General features: G+C 36.8%; 1 protein-coding gene across 2 annotated transcripts in view; it reads left to right on the forward strand.

Annotated features, from left to right (window-relative positions):
• Positions 1-18,163, forward strand: part of LOC138186578 (uncharacterized) — a 49,986-nt gene extending 31,823 nt beyond the window's left edge. For both annotated transcript variants that reach the window (XM_069126579.1, XM_069126580.1), the window contains exons 3-9: positions 2,294-2,356; positions 8,261-8,328; positions 8,609-8,723; positions 9,788-9,956; positions 10,024-10,166; positions 10,294-10,424; positions 10,729-18,163. In XM_069126579.1, coding sequence (XP_068982680.1) covers positions 2,294-2,356; positions 8,261-8,328; positions 8,609-8,723; positions 9,788-9,956; positions 10,024-10,166; positions 10,294-10,424; positions 10,729-11,071 — 1,032 coding nt within the window. In that variant the 3' untranslated portion in view covers positions 11,072-18,163. The remainder of the gene's footprint in view (positions 1-2,293; positions 2,357-8,260; positions 8,329-8,608; positions 8,724-9,787; positions 9,957-10,023; positions 10,167-10,293; positions 10,425-10,728) is intronic.
• Positions 18,164-18,318: the final 155 nt, after the last annotated feature.

Consider the following 18,318-nt stretch of genomic DNA (forward strand, 5'->3'; position numbering starts at 1 on the left):
AGTAGTATGAACCTTGAAAAAAATAAGAGTTCCATTGGTTGACAGGATACTGACCGAACGCGTGGCTGACGCGAGCCAGAATAAAATAAAAGATATTAAAAATACAGAAAATGACACTTTTTAAAATAACATTTTAGATATTTATTTTTTTCTATTGTGTTTTCTGTGCTAGACAGATCGTTTTTCGATAATTTTGTTTTATCTGTTAAATAATATATCCATCGAAAATACGCGCAAAGATTGAAAATGAAAAGGAAACCGATTAAAGCCTGAGCGATCGTGTCGGCTACATTGAAAAATACGGTTCTGAGAAAAACACATTTAATTAAAGAAAAGTGTTTCATAATTACCACTAATCTGTTGATCTAAATTCGCACAACATAAATACCTTTCTCCTGTTTGGAAAAAGTCTTACACCACTGATTTATTTTCTCCAGGAGCAGTCTGTCAACCGGAATCTACGATCATTTAGATACGAGCTTGACAAATTGACTCTTTCGTGAAGATTTCATCGGTATGAGAAAATATGTATATAGACTATTGCTCGATCGATTTGGTGTACGCGCTATAACAATTACCGAGAAAATTGGAAGCAATAAATTGCAAACTAATCGAATGCTTGATGGACTTCTTCACTCCGATGGAAACGATTGCAAATACGCTGTCGATCGGCTCTGTATCGAATAGAAATTGCACAATTTCCTCGCGGTAATTCCATTATCCTAACGATTGTAGAATTTTGAGGAGTTTAATCGACTGTGATTACACGCTACGAACTACTTTCAGAAATAGCGAAACTACCCAAAAGAACAATAAACAGCAATGGGATCAAGTTCCTTGCGATAATTTCCTATTTATAATACCGAACAAAATTGAAAACACGTTGTATATAATCTCCTATACGAATCGTTTAAATCAATCGATATCCAAATCGATCAACTCCATTCCTTCAAAATTCCTCTATTTTAATAACAATATACATAATTAATGTTCAATTTTCCAGAAACTTATCGAAAACGATTAACATACAATAGCTTTATAGCTTTTGTGCTCCAAATGCAATGTTTTCAAATGTTAAAAATTGTCGCACGTAGTCGAATCCTATTCATGCTCGCTTTGAAATTCGAAATCAAAATGCCTCATAAATGCACAAAAATAAAACGTAATATCTAATATCTAGTAAATCAAACATCGTAAAATGAAACTTCATATTAGGATTACGATTGGTTGGAAATCATGGAAATACAGAACTCGACCACATCGCTAACGATAACGATAAATAAGATTGGAACTGGCTCGAAATTTCGCTGACGATAAAGCAGATATTCGAAATTGACTGGGACGAAATTTCCGATGTATCGCCACGAACATTGCCGCGTACGATTCGTTGCGGCAATCCTTACAAAACGCCTGACATAAAACCCGATTGCGAATGTCGCGGAGGTTTTCATTTGATGTCGGATGATCCTGCTAGAGGACCGTCCGGTTGTTCCGCACGTACGTGTATCTGGGTCAGGGTGCTTTCTAGATATTAGGGGGATGATGCGCAAAATATCCCCACCACCGTGCAACATTGGTACAGCAACTTTTCACTGTGACGCACTAGCCGTGGACCATCTCGAATCACGGGCCGCCTAATTTTCTATTTAAACCTCGCTCAAGAACGTCCCTTTCAATCGACATCCTAGCAATTTTCCGGGGGACAGTTTGATTTCTACGAAATTCTCTTTGCAGTCTCTCAGGAACTAAACTAATCAGTTTATAAACTTCGCCATTTTATTTTCCGGAATTAATTTTCAATGTCTGGAAAAGATAAATACTTTCTGTTTTATTTATCACAAGGAAACAGTATAAATAATTAGAGATACATAGCTAATATTAGAAAAGTAGGACTAAAGTTTTGCAAATATCATGAAAATAAATAAAGTCAATATTGATAAAGGTTATTTTTGTTGTGAATCCTTTAATTTTATTTTAGGCGTAATTAACAAATGAAGGGAGTTGTAGTGACAAAATTTTGCAATCGTGGAATCTAATCAGGTAAAGTGGTTTGTAAAAAAAGAAAAATCCAAGGGAACTGATAAAGACATAACATATCGATCGATTCCTAGTACGCGCGGTGCAATAATAGCACCGGAAACTATTATTGAAGTACTATATCACAATTGTTCAGCCTTCTACGAAAACGCCCAGGCCTTCAACATGTTTGTTCCAGAGAAAAAATCGATTCACGTTAGTTGTTAACCTGTCACTTTCAGCGAAATCTCTGCTAACAAATATGTTTTTGTTTCAGGACAAACTATTGACGAAGCTGGAGAAGAACGAACCGGAGTTAGCGTCCTCTCAGGAAGACGAGGTGAGCATGTAAACGATTCTCTTCGATAGATCTTTATCTTATTTATTATACTTTATACTTTTTTAAAAGTATTCCATTCTAACATTCAAATGTCTAATTTTCTTAATGTTAATAATCACTTAGACTCAAACATGTCAATCGAATGTCAATCGTCTTACCATTATAATAATTAGGCTGTGGATACTTATGCAAATTTATATTTTTATAAATATAACTTAAAAAATGGAATCTAGATAGACATTTGTTGTATTTGTTAAATATTATAAGGAGTACTATATTTTGAATACGTTATATATTTTTGCACGTTATGTATATTCTATGCATCTTTTGCACCTTCAAATGTTCCATAGATGCATAAAAATCCGCAGTCTAGTTATAATACAAACTACAAAATTCCATCTTTTGCGAATTATTAATCCTTGACAAATTTCAGGAGAAAATTTCCCTTCTTTTATAAAATTCCACTTTATGCTGCAAATACACTTTTAAAAATCAGCAGTATAATTGTAATATAAACTACAATGTTCTTTTTTTAACGAATTTGCAATCCTTGCTAAATTCTAAGAAAGAATTTTACCTCTCTCCCTGTGAAGCTTCGCTTTATCTTCACTGTAAAACTACTTAAAAAATTTTTTATTTTATCTACTATCAACCACATTACAGTAAGAAAAAAATACTCGCAATGATTAGTAGTGCATGACCTTCCACTGGTCAATCAGGTTTGAAGAATTCTCGGCCCACTCGGCAGTTGGTCATAAAAATCGGATATTTCGATTGAGTGGAAAGCCGCAGAGGGAGAAATTACCACTTAATTCTGGTGTAGAATGAAAGAAATTTTCAGTGAAATGCCGAGGTAACCCTCGATTTAATTAATACCTCTGGAACACTGTGCGGGAGAGGTCCCCCCGACTGGTCCCAATGGAGATTAGGTCAGCTGCATTTTCTTACGCGTTTGCCTTCGCCTTTTTTTCTCCAAGGTTGCTCGAGGTAACCTCGTTACTTTCCTCCTTATTGCCAGGGACAAGGCATAATCAAGCCTAATTCGTAATTTTACCAGAAGGAGAGACGATGATTGGCGAGGGAATGAGATTTGCGCGGTACCCTCGCGAGGAAAGAGAGCGGAATAAAAGAAATCGTTCTCTTTTGATGTCTGGGGAAAAATTTCATTAAATCAATCACGATTGACAATGAGATTTCGATCATTTTTACGCAGCATCCTTTTCTACCTATCATCTCTCACGGATCTGAATTAATCGAGAAGCGTTGCTGATTGGAAAGTTCTGTTATTAAATTTTGTTTTTGTATATTTGTAACTTAGTCTGGAGATTTTCGTAAATAAATGAGACAGTAATCGACTACGATTGAAGATAGTACGAGACAAGTTGTCTAGTTTTGACAAAGTGTAATTTAATTACGAAATTACAAATGGAAGGATCTTGGATGACTCTATTCTTTATCATAGCTGTTAACACGACAACAATTGTTAACAATTTAATTTTGTAAATTAATATGCAATCGAAAGATCGGCAGCCAGAGGCGTCAAACATTTTGGAGCAGTTTCTTTATTTATTCAAGTTCATCAAGACCTTTAAGTTTTTGTTAATTTAATCAGTCAAGTGTTTTATAATTAAGTATATTGCAGATGCTATATACTTTAAGAGTTACAAATACAATTTATAATGAAGAGGCTGCTTTTATATCATTTCTTAGATAGATTGGTGGTTTGTTTAAATTATCAAATTATCAAACGAAAGCTTTTTGATAGAAAAATCATTCAATACAATAAATTAGACTACAGAGGTACTGAAAAAATATTTCAGCAAAGAAATGAAAAATTCGATAGCAATGAAATAAATGAATTCCTACGAAATAAATGAACAAAATGAATAGTATTAATATCAATGACCAATTAACAACAATTTCAGTGAAAGCAAATTTCTTTCTTTCCAAACAATAAGATCGTCAGGGTCTTCCAGTCAACTTCATATCAGACTTAATTTTAGTTTGAATAAATTTTGAGGTGAACGAACGTGGACTATTTCAGACATTAGGGAAAAAATCGTTGCGCGAGAGGAAAAGCTTAAAAACAGGCATTTCGAGACTGGCCTCGATCTTAAAAACTAAATCCGCGTTATTTTGAACTATGCAAGTTATTTTCAACGACGACAGAATCGGAGTGGAGAAAAGGAAGAGAAGCTGACAGGTACAGTGACCCAGAAAGAAATTAATACACCAAACGAGCGACGACACAAGGGCTGCAGAGAGAATTTTCGACGGTCAAATGGACGCTGCATAGAGAGGAGAAGCCTTTCTGTTCGTTCGAAAGACAGCCGCTGGTCCAGAAAAGTTGCAATTTCCGAGCGAATAGGCCGCTCAATGGGTTGAAAAAGTCGATTAACGAAGCTGACAAAGTGGTTGCTACGACCCTGCGACTCCTGACATGTTCGTCCACCCTCGAGCAGCTATTAATATTCCAATTTAATCGACGCTTCATTTGGTTATGTCCATTACAATCCTCTAGGTCTCTGGAGATAACGCCTCAAAGAGGTAAACAGGGATATTTTATTCGTAATTATGCTTGGAGAATTTTATGTTATTATACGAAAATAGATAATTTATTAAATAAATAAATTTATCATGTGGAAGAATATTTCTATTGGTATCATCAAAGAACTGATCAACTTGATATTGTTAATTTTATTCGAAGTATTTGATGTTATTATGTGACGATGGAAAATTCGTTTTTTAATGAAATCATCTTGTAAATTCTAAATTATTAAAGAATTAGCTGGACTCGATTCTACTGACTAACGAGGAAAATTTCTTGTTTAAAGAAATCATCTTGTATCAAAATGTCATCGAGCAGTTGGTTCGGGATTTAATAAAGACTTAATCCTAATGACTGAGAAGAACGATTCGTTGATAGGAAGATTAATTACTTGAAATTCTATAAAAAAAGGAGTATTTTCCATTTATTTAAATTCAAGTGGACTATGTATTCGTATGAACTTCGAGGTTTCACGGAGCGACATAGTTTGTGTTAACATTGCGAAACATATTTTGAATAATATCTATATCCCAACACCACTCTTATTATCAATAATAGCTGCCACATTAAATATGAAATATAAGAAATAAAAGATCAAAAAATTGAAGTCTTCGAGGAGCGCCAAACGATTATAAATCATTCACAAACATTAGGAAAATAACTTTTGCAAGTTGCATCGTACAAGAGGAAATAATTGATTATTGTTTGTAGAAAAACAAAGCACACAGGCTTCGTTTAAATCGGCTGGTTACATAATTTGGAGACAGTGGTTGACATTATTATCGTCGGTGAGCAAATTAGTTTCCTGAGAAGATAAGTATCGCTGTCATCAAACGCGGTGCTAAGTAAACGATTCGGCAAACGATAACATTCGGACGAGTTACAGTAATTATCTTCCGTGCATCTGTGTTGTAGAATAATATTTTTTCAACTAACATCGCGAACGAGAGGATTCTTCCATTATCTGCGGCTATGATTGCGACAAAGAACGTAAGAAAAAAAAACAAAAAGATAGGAATCGTAGCTTCTGTGGAAAAATAAGCGACAATGGAGGTAGCTGATAATGACACCCAACCATCATTTCCTTTTCAGCGAATCCTTTTTCCATGCACCTGTGCAATATCTGATGCATCTCATTCCATCTCCCCTTTTCATGTAATCACGTCGTGACTATTTATTCGACGGGCCAAAAGCGAGAGAAACAGTGTCGAGTGTCGAGATATCAGTGAATATGAAGTATCTCCTCGTTTGCAGCGTGGTCGCTTTGCTGGGACTCTCTGTAAGCAAACTTTTCCCTTTATTTATCAAGCTTCGAGTACAGAAGATATTATTTTAATTATTTTTTCAATTCTACTAACCTTTTACATCCATTTTTTTATACATGTAATTTGGGTCATGTATATGCCGAGGTTGCACGAATTAAATTAAATTGATATATTAAATTGACGAATTGATAGCAATATGAATAGACCTAAAACCTACATTAGGGTCGTATGAGGAAATCTTTTATACAGAATCAATGTACTCTTTGTAGCATGTTGACATAAAAATTAAGACAGGGTAATTTAAAAAGATAGTAATAAACATTTCCTGCTTTTCTACTTGCAACTGAAGTACTTAATCAATAAGTAGACTGCGATATTTATACGTTTATAAGATATTTAAAAGTTTCAAATTGTATAGAATACACAGAATATACTGAAATGCATAAAGTGAAGTAAATTACTCGTTGTAGTATTCAATGGATAAAACGAACCTTTATTCATTCTATTTTTTTGTTAGTTATAGTTCATAAAAGTGTAAATTTACATAAACATCCACAGTATATGGATTTCTATATAAATTTTCATTTTTATAGACATAACTAAAAAGATAAGAGATTCGCTTGAATCTTTAAATATCATAAACCAATACATATCTCGTTTTGAATGTTTTATACTACTTCTACATTCCAGTCATCTTTTTTATTTGTATTTCCAAATGTATTTCCAATGTATTTCCAATATATTTCCAAACTTAAGTAAGCCTAGAACTCGAAATGTGAAATCAATTTATTTTTGTCAAATCAATCTATTTTACTTACTCTACTCCCTCGCTATATCATGACCCAAATAATAACTCCAAACTATCTAAACTAAACTATCTCTAAAAATAATTCGAGGTCCTTGGAGCTCCCTCGGAGTCTAGTTCCTCCAGTTCTGCCAGCCTTTATAGCGACCGAGAGAAACGCAGCCCCCAAGGTGACTCTCAAAATTGCGGCCCACCACCGAATGGATCACCATGCGGGCCACCTCCAGGATCACCTCCAGGATCACCTCCAGGACCACCCCCAGGTATGTCTCCTGACGATATGGCCCAATCGGGGCACGCGATGATGTCTCAGTCTGGATCCTCTGGATTCGTGAGTGGAGATATGAAGAGAAGAAGAAGGGCTACTCAAGTAGGTGGAGACGGTGGTGGAGGAAGAGGGCGAGGAGGTGGTGATATGGGAGGTGGTATGGGTGGTGGATTTGGAGTTGGCAGGGGTGCTAACGTTGGTGCTGAAGGTCAACATAGAGGTGGGTTAACAAGCGCGAATAAAATATAAATTGACACTAGAACTACACCGAGTTGAGAAATTATATTTGAACACTTGCCATAGAAAAGTTTTATTTCCGTTTCTGCACATGATGCTTTTATAATAAAGTTAATTAAATTGTTGAACAACAATTTACTTATTTATATGCTTGTTATCGTGGAAACGGTATATAAACATGAAAAAGTATATGATAATTATAATTCTGTCTTGATAAAAGTGAACATTTATTTCGTCAAAAGCACTTGTGCATTTCTTATTAATTACAAAGCAGCTAATTTCGTTGAGCTTGGTAATTCTAGTGATAATAATAAGGATCATAATGAGATTGAATGTTTTTAGAGCACTATTATGTTACAGGTGGCATGGAATAAATAAATTCACGAACATCGTAGCTTTAAGGTGATAGATACATGGAATTCTACAAATGGTTATGAAACTGCTCATGTAGTGTAGATTAGCACGTTGAAATAAATCAATTGATAAGAAAACAACTTGCCTTTGAAATATCATCAACCAAATTTTTAGACCTTAGATCCTGATCCTTAGGTAAACTGTCTTCTTTGAGGAAATTTGTAATCCTTTGCTGGATCAAATGTTACTTGTTTAGCCACTGAAAGTCTCTGCTGACCAACCAGAAACTCCCAGTGGGAATTCATTGGATTTATCTTTCGTTTCCTCGTGCGAATCGCTCGATGAATCTCAAATGGGGTGAAGAATGATCAGGCTAATGCGCTTTGTCGAGATTAAATTTTAATTACACTTCTTTCCCTTCTCGTAGTGCGTGATCTGTGTGAATGCCAGGGCCACGATGCAAACTGCTCCCTGCGGACATCGGGTTGTTTGCAGGTAAAATGATTTTTTTTCTGCATCCTTTTATGCGTACTATATCATGCATACTATACTACAATATTCTCACATTTATATATATATATCTTCTCTGTCAATTTCATTCATTCTAGATGTCATTGATTGAAATACTATCTGGTACTTTTTGTGTCAATTTAGAAGAATCTTCATTATCTCGACATTATCTCGTTATCAATAAGACAAGTACATAAACGAGCAATAATAATTTACAACCAAATTTAATTACGTTTACCACATTTTTCTTTGAATCATTTTACAGGCGTTGCTTCGTCAAAACGATACAAATGGCGGTGTCACAGAGACTTTTACCACTGAGATGCGTCATATGCAGAGCAAAGATCCTACGCTTGAAACAAACCCTCATCCCTCGGGACGTAAGTAGTACAAATAATGAACATTGTTTTCTTCCAGTTCTCACACTCTCTCCCTCTACCTACCTGCTATACCGACCTATTTACTATCCACCTACCTACTACCTATTTATCTACTACCTACTTACCTACCACCTACCTACCTATTTAAGTACTTCTCACCCTCGTCGAAGAACACCCTACGACGTGTTGTGTTTTACGATTATTTCGTGATGCACTTTTTTCACTCGGAGTTTCATAGAAACGTATGCAACCAGAATAAAACGGTCTTCGTGCTCGCCGATGTGATTGCAGGGGTGTAAAATCGTCGTTAATTGGAGCGAACCGGGAAAGCACTCGTCGCCTTGCTAGCGAGGCCAAATGGGCTCGTAAGGCATGACGTATGACCATTCTTTTTTGGAACAGTTTTAATAAATATCATTCCGACTCTCTTTTCACACCAGCGGCTCTGCAATTAATTTCGTGAAATATTAAACACGAACATGGGATACCATCCGTAAATTATTGGTTTTATTCGTACAACCTCGCTGAAACCGATATTTCGTTTCTATAATATAACTTCAAAGCGATTGCTCGTTGGCCGTATTTGATAAAAATGAATCGATGAAACTTTCTTGAGCTAGTATGATAGTTTCATATGAATGGAAATTTTGGACGATGTGAATTGGATATTTTATTAATTTCGAATATTTTAACAAACATTTGACTTTCAAGCGCTAGATATTGTGTGGACCAAGTGCTTGAGATTAAGGTGTAATTAGTTCATTTACTTCAAATTGAGGGTTGAATTAAGGATTAAGCAAGCGACTCATGCTACTTAGTTTGTGTTTGAGGGGCCCTTTTTGCGTTACATTCTACTTTCGTAGTTTTAATATATCTATATAATCCTAATTTTATTTTAGCATCAAAACTTTATTTCGCTTAAAACATTTACACCCTCTCATCCTTCCTGACATACTACCTACAATTTATAATACCTTTTATAATTCCTTTTATAACACGTTTACAAACTTTAATACATTTTTATAACATCTTATGATAAATCTTGCAATACTTGTATTTTATAGTATTCGATGTCTGGAAAGTCTTGGGTTCTACCACAAAGCGCGTCAGAGTATAACATGGGGACAGGAGTGCCAGTGGGAGTGACTGGACCTGGCGGTAGATGGGTGGCCGGAAATGTGCCAGCCTCCGCCTCTTTGTACTCTATGGCCAGTGGTTCATCCTCTATTTCCGGTTCGCCATGTTCCTAACAAATCACAAAATGAATTACCTCTTCTATAACATTATCTCAATGTTTTAGGAGTGTCTTCCGTATCTTCTTCGAGTTCGTCTTCTGCAAGTAGCACTGGAAGTTCTAACCTTGGGAAACCTACGAGGGTGAGGCAACCTTCTGGTGCGACTCTGAGACGCTCGCAGACGCAATCTATGAAAATAAGAATTCAGGTTGTTTAAATTTGTTTGGAAATTCTAATAATCGAATCCATATACGTATATTAAAAAATAGAATAACATAAAATAAATATTGATAAAATGTTAGAGTTCAATTTTTTTCGTTTATTATTGTTATTAGGAGTATCAAGATCCTATTCAGCAGGTCGTGGAAGAGGAAGAAGTGATGAGGGAAAATCGGGATCGCAGGTTGCCGCCGATCAAGGAATTCCAGAGGGACTATCGTGCAGGAAAAGCATCCACTAGGATAAGGTAATAAATTATTAAATCTTTTATACAGATTTTCGATCTTTTCTTCATGAGTATCAATGTTCTTCGTTTCGTACGCATCAATTTGGATTTCAAGTGAAATAATGGTCCATACAGTTCTTTAAATAGCAATTCTTTGACTTCTAATTTCCCAATAAATATTCACGTTTATCTAAATTTAAGTAAGTGTCTAATACTTATGCACAAGTTCGTATCTTATAAAACTACTTCGTGAAAACTTAATTTGTCTATTACTAAATTTGTTTGCTATATAATATACGATATACCTTCGACTTCTATTCACCAGATGTGCTCAAAAAATCGTGACTCAATTGGAAACGTCGCCGACCCCGAGAGATTCGAACAACGTGACGAGCTCGACGTCCTCATCATCGACGAAGTCCACGTCGAAGAGGCCTCAGTCAGCTCCGAAGCTGTCGGTGGTTCAGGAGATTCAGAAGTCGAAGAAGGAGAAGGAGAGGGAGAAGGAGCGGGAGAAAGCGGAGAAGGCTCGTCAGAAAGAGGAAGAAAAGGCGGAGAAGACTAGACAGAAGGAGGCCAAGAAATTGGCCAAGGAGGAGAAGAAAAGAGCGAAGAAGGAGGCGAAAGCGAGGCGAAAGGAGGCCGAGGAAGCTCTCCTTAGAGAGTAAAAGTAGTCTTCGAGTCGAATAGGAACGACAAGTAGAAGTTCACAACGATCAATAAAGTATTCGAAAATCCTCAACGTAGGATTTTCAATGCGATTGATCTTGATCGCGCTCGGGGTCCGTTCAAGCTGCATCGCGAACGCGATAGTCATTAAAAATGAAAAAATGAAATCAAAGGATTCACGAGCATTTTGTAATTCTTAGAGTCTAGTTAGTATTCTTCTCGAAGCACGTGCGATCTCTTTCGATTCTTTGAGATCGAAGAGTGCACGGTGTCGCCAACGATAGCGTTTCATTCCGGAGAGGAAGGGTCTATTTATCGACTATATTAATCGCTTTATTTGACAAACAATTAGGATAAGGCGTTTTAACATTTTATAAAAAGGGCGCGAGACGTAGGTGTTGCTTTCGTGAGGCAGCTTGAACCAAAGGCAATCCCGAGGGACGCGAGGAACGTATAGCGGCGATATAGAGACGTATATCTAAGATAACCTAGAAGCGGCCAAACTTAGTAACCTGTCATATCGAGTTATCGCGGACTAATAATACTAATCGATAGGAAGACTCGAGAAAAGCGTAGCGCTACGTTGCTATTATTTGATTATCGCGTAATCTTTACCCTTTATCCTGGGCGTTTCCTTTTTGTAGGAACAGTAACCTCGTGACGTTTTGTCGTTACTTTTTTTATAGGATCATCCATCGAATCATTCTCATCGATCTGACTAAACGTAACTTGAATCGTCGGTCGTTTTAGCGGTTAACGAACACACCGATCCGAGACCTATTTTTCGACTCCGCTTCACGGACAATACTTTGAGAAAACGTAGTTTAATTCGCAGTTAAATCTCCCCTTTGTCACATTCTAAGAAAAAAAGAAAAAAAGAGACACGTAAAACAATTCTTCATCAGCAGACTACGGATGTTTATGAATTTATGAAAAATTCCGAAGTGCAAGAATGTACAGAGTACACGTTATATGCAGAAATATATAAAGTATAACATAAAACAAAGAAGTACTCTTTGTAATATTCCGTAGGTTTAGAAAGACCAGTTTTTTAATTATGTTCGTAAAAATACGAAATAAACATCCGCAGTTTGCTCGTTAGCAACCTCCGATCATTCGATCATGAAATTGATAATCCTGTTCCTCCAATCGATTTGTAGTAATCATCGTTAGTTCGTTAGAAACTCTAACATTTCCTGTTTCCGTTCTTCATCCCTGAAACTACCCCGAAAGAAAGAACAAAAACACGAAAACATGCAAAAATTTGGGATAATTGAACGCGAAAAAATTCCCGCGGTACTTCATCGAGTACTGATTAAAAGTACTAATTTCAACAGCTAAAGGGATACATATGTACGTTCTTTTTCACTTTCATCCCTGCCGATTGAATTATTTCACCCTTTTCTTCGCGCACATGTGCATGCGTGTGTGTATATGTGTGTGTGCGCGCGTGTGCGTGTATGTGTACATATTCGCGAGACGAGTACTCGTTTCACTTCGGGGAAGACGAACAATTCGCGTAAATACACTACGATAAGCCTAAGCGAGGGTTCGACTAATCGAAGAACACGCGAAAGTGTGTCTACGGCGGGATAGTAAAAAGAAAAAAATAAAGAAAATGAAAAAAATAATGATAGTACAATACCGATAGATAAAAATGACGAAAGCAGAGTTTCGAGTGCAGTGCGTGCCTCGTTTATCGACTTTTCGTGATTACCGTAGATGCGTAGTGTTTTATCGATTCATTTAATCCTCTTCTCTCTCTCGAGACGCGGCTAGAGAAGCTTAATTAATCGATGAACTATAACTTACAAAACTATTACCCTTCACCACGTTACACTAGACGCTATTTCAGAGATCCCCTTTTACCCTTGTAACCCTTTCACTGGGCGGAGGCAAGGTAATTACTCGTTTCACAGTAACCAGTCGTGTGTGATGATGTTTGTCCATATAAATTCGAGAACTCGTTGGATATTATTCTCTAACTTGTATTAAAAACAGCTTTGACTAAATTCAAATAAGAAGCTAAGAATTTGTGGTTTTATCGGAAGGTTAGAGCTTCAGTCAAAGGGTTACGGAAAAGAAAGACATACAACAAAGAAAGAGAGAGAGAGAGAGAGAGAGAGAGAGAGAAAGAGTAACTGTATACATATTAAATATTATATGTAATGTCCTACTATACTCGGATAAGAAGAACGAAAGAAGGAGAGAAAGTAGGTTGAATATCACGAGTATACGATTCACGGTTACGAGACTAATCCGCGATTAAACCTCTTTGAAACTGTTCTCGCCCTCTGCCCCTTGCCCCCATACTTTTTCAACCCTTCGGTTCGATGAGCGATACTGGATAAAATGATGCTCGGGGTAGAATTAATAATGTTTGAATCGATATTCTATATTATTATTAGACAAGATGGCACTTCGTCCTTGCTACGAGATCGGTTACTTGGAATTTCGAGTTTTCGTTTTAGTCTCACGATGATTGAAAATCAAGCCAGCATCGCTCCGGAGCCAGCTCAAGCAGCCAAAAATCAAAAGCAATTTTTTACAGCGCGCGACAATGATTCAAAAAAAAAAAAGAAAAAAAGAAAAACGACGCGATATCAAAAATATACGAAAATGAAGAAGCGAAGCGTGCAGATGTGGGAATCTTAAAGAACAAAGAGAACAAGGGTTGCAGACATCTATCATTGGTAGATGATAATCTCTGGAAAAGAAGAGATTTGTCGATTCATTTTTCCGATACGAATTCGTTTGTAAATTACACCCTACTTCGTTCTTCTTGTGTCATTTTGTTACGCATGAAACGTGCGTTCAAATGTTGTTCGTCCTCCTCCAACTTGACCTAATTTATGCACTGCCGGTAATTTTTATTTCTTAACGATCGAACTTGCGAGGGAAAAGTGACTGTTATCAAAGGGCGTGTTCCCAGGAGCGATCATTCGTAGAATTCGAACCAGTTTAGTCGACCGTTATCTTTTCTATAAAAAAAAATCGATCACGTTCGACGAGGTGAGGGAATCGCCTCGTTCCGATCACATTGTTTTCATTCCCTTTCTTTTCCTTTATCTTTCTTTCGTCTTACGTGGGTAAGGTTTTTCTCACAGAGCAAACAAACGGTCTCTCGAGAAAGTCTCCAGTTTTCCTCTGTTCGAACGAGCTCATGCAAGACTCGCGTACAGACGAATCTCGACGAGAATCAAACTGCGTCCTCTCTGTAGCGATAACGAGGAATCTTTTGTTGCCTGTTGTTGGTGAACTTTTAAACGATAAACCTGTTCCATGAATATCAATAGCAACATTTTATCCACACCGAAGCACGGGAATATCTGTTTCATTTCAATTTCAATGCATCGTGAAGCAAGCCACAAATTGCACACAGTAAAGGAATTCTTGTTTCTTACTTTTCTTTGATCTTTACCATTTCGAGTAGAAACAGGCAACAGCAAGCAACAACTTCTGTTACCGGCAACAGAAGCGAAGAAACGTGGAGAAACATTTCGAGAAACATCGAACGTTAAATATGGAATTGTTTTTCGCTGTTGCTTCAGCGAAGATGCAGAGACTCTCCTTTGATTTAATCGCGACGCATTCGATGGAATGCGATGAAGAAACTCGACAGACGATCTTTATTGTATCCGAGAAAAACATCGCGCACATATCAGTAGTGATTAATGCAATTTTACTTGGCGTCTTTGCTCGAACTTCAAATGTCGAATCGTCTGGTTAACATGTTGACTGCTGATGATGCCACGTTGGCGTCACGCGCAAATGATTTTCAATTGACGTCGGAAAGAGGTCGATGAGTTTGAAGAAAAAAATTTCAGTCGCTATAAAAGGCAGTTAATGTGTTAAAAACCCAGCGAAAGTTCGGATCTTCATCGTCAGGCTGCGAACAGTGGAGTTTAACAACGTCGAAGACGCTGCCAATTAGCGTGTAACGTAGACTGTCAATTATTACCTGTTACATCGGTTTCATCCGTAAACGAGTCTCGAGCATTTTGGAGAACAAGCACATTGTGTGATCGACGAATTCTCTGAGTAACCACTCGAGCGCCACTCGAACTCTGTTAAGCAGAAGCACGCTTCTTTAGGGTTCAATGGAGGAGTGTCAAGACTACACTGCGGATTTTTATGTGTCTATGCGAAATTTAAATGTGCAAAAATACATAAAATAAATATTTTGATTTATCATAAATATTTCAACCACTTGACGCACATGACATATAAGAATACGGATTCAAGAGCTACGATTATCTTATATGTGCTTTAAATATTGAAAAAAACACATATATCTCATAAAACATGTAATACCCATTTGCAGTGTAAGAAATTGAATGATTCGCATTAGTAAGCTCGAGGAAAAATTGTGCGTTAAGGAATCAAGTATTTTAAATTCTTATAAAAGCCATCCAAAAGTGACATCGATCAGTCCCATAAACTGAAAAGTATTGGAAAATGATGATATTATAAATACTGGTTTTTAAATTTATTTTAGAATTTAGCGTGGTTTGTATTATTTTCTTGCGATAGATGAATTATAGAAGTAACTCATTCGAATTTGGAGAGTAATTCATTTTTCGAAAATTCAATGTTAATCGTCTACGTATGCGTCGAAGGAAACTAACGAGAAGCGAAGTTGATCACTTTGGCATTCCTGCTCAATTCTCATCTCTAATTAAGTTCATAAGAAATATAAATTGACATAAAAATCCGCGGTCTAACCGAGAGAATCTTCACGCGTTCACACCACGGATCGTTTCATTGCGTTCGCGAGACTTTCTCGAATCGAATAACGAAAAGAAGTGATGGACAAGCAACAGGAAGAAGACGAGGAAGATGAAAGTGTCGAGAAAGAGTGATTAAGTAGAAGAGATCGCAGAAACAGGGAGAAGGAAAGGAAGAGAGTGCGTGCGTGAGAGAGTGTGCGAGTGTTTTCTGCCATCGTAAAGTCAATTTTATCGTGTACGTATGTATATGTATCGTCTGAAATGCGCGCGCGCGCATCCAATAAAGCGGACGCTGCAGGTAGGATATTTTTGCTGAGATTCAGCGGACGATTCTCCAGTATACGTGGCCTGAAACTCGAAACAGACGAGAAACGAGGAAAGAATAGACTAGACGTTAATACTGATCGCCGAAGTCCAGCGATTTTATTATTGCCATAGTTTGATCGTAGAAGATTAAGTATCTTACGATCTGACTATAATTTGGACTTCTAGCGTCTGATGTGTTTGTATCAGATTTTGGTCCTTTTGTGATGACGAATTCTACGTCTTACTCGATCCAGTGATCTGGAAGCAAAACGACCGGAAAATACAATGCACAGATAATGATTCGCTAACCTTGATCAGTGATACGATCGATGCTGTATAAGGATTGAAGAAACAAACTAGACGAGTTTAACATTCTTTGGCAGTGTGATAAAATGACGAGAAATTGAAAATGAACGATTATAATAAGCAGTTATTTCTTTATCGTCAAGACCTTTTGGAATTCATTACTTTGGATGGATTGAACCTTTTAATAACACGATAGTTTAACGAAACATTCAGAACGAGCGATTTAAGAAATAATTACACATTTGTTTATCATCAAGATTCCTTGCGTTTATAGAACCAGATACAAACACTTCTTACGAGAAACAAATATTAACAATTGCATTAATAAGCATATTTAACGTGTAAAATTTGCAGTACCATATTTCATAGTATTTAATGGCCTCTCTTATGTTACACTGTGAAAGGCTTCAGCTACAAGAGTTCATCACGCATGAATGAACGAAAGAATCATCTGAAAGAAGAAGGAGAGCAAACTAAAATATCTAGAGACACGAGATTTGTTGGCAATAATATTCAACTTAAAAAACTTAAAATAAGGAAGCAGGGAAAGGGAAAGTGAGACGAGAGAGACGAATCGTGCGGCGTCTGTAGTCGATACAGCGCGACGTGCATGTATCGCGTTCAATGCGTACAGAGGACAACTTTATTGTACTTTATCGTGTAAGAGAGATTTGTAGAGAGTTTATATTAGGCCAATTGTCACAGCGAGAGTTCTACGATAGCGATGTTCTTTCTTCAACAGTCGTGGCCAACTATTCAAAATCGTTCCCAATTGAAAAGAAATGCCGTTTTGCTTCGCGTCTGATCTACCGTTTTAATTAGCTCATATTATTCTCTTTCTCCCCCTACCCTCCCCCTAGTTTTATCCACGAAGCTTGCAATCGATCGACGCTCAATAATCGACGAGAAAAATTGGAGAAATAGCATCACGTGGACGAAGCAAAGTGCTAAAAGTGACGCAGCGACCTCGAACAGCCCAAATAGTTGGCCACACCTACAGCCACAAGAGATCATGTCGCGTTCCAGCGTAATACTCGCGTAACAATTGCCTCGACGAGATGAATTCGTATTCGTATGGTCATCAAGACCATCAAAGGATACCTCAAACGTCAGTTAAGAACGTATACACGTAGTAATAATTTTCGTTCGTTTTCAAGATACCTGTTCTTGGCCAAAGATAGATTAATAGAACTGTGTTTAGTATCAATTTAGAGTAAACGTGATTCGTTTATCTAATAGATGATTTTCTATTATTTTATTTATTTTATTTGGAAGGATTCATCACAACAAGAAGCTGGTTCCGTGTGCTGAAAAATCAAAATTTACAGACTTATATAACTAATTACAATAAGAGGTTGATTAGAATAATAATATTAGAATAATAAGACGCAATGGAACTTTGCTTCTTCGTGAATCCTTTAGTGGATATCGTTTTGAACGCGTGAAGACTTGGATAGAGTGAGGTTCGATAATTAGATTTGTAGATTGTCTGGTTTCTTTTTTACTGTGCGTTTTTTAAGTAGAATCAGACGTCGATCTAGGAGGGACGAAAAGAGCGTGGAGAGACATTTTGGAATGGTAGATTTTATCGATTCTATTTTTCCTAGTTTCGTTGAGAATGTGAGACACGCGAGAAGAGGTGGAAGAGAGTTCTACAAGGATTGTATTACGCGACGTGTTACGATCTGTACGAATAGACGACGAATATGAACAAAAATCAAATAAAACGTTACAGTGAATGTTAGCTAATCCCTTCCTATTTTTTCGTTACACCAACCTAAGAAGTTTCCAACTTTCCCAGCCAACCCCAGGGAAATAATTTTCACTTAAAGATATGAAGTTTTGTTTGCAAATATTATGTTACAAAATTGTAATTGTAAGATCGTCAAGTTTAACTTGAAATA

Source organism: Bombus flavifrons, chromosome 14 (genome assembly GCF_040668555.2).
Source record: "Bombus flavifrons isolate JBK064 chromosome 14, iyBomFlav1_principal, whole genome shotgun sequence".
In the NCBI taxonomy this organism is placed as follows: domain Eukaryota; kingdom Metazoa; phylum Arthropoda; class Insecta; order Hymenoptera; family Apidae; genus Bombus; species Bombus flavifrons.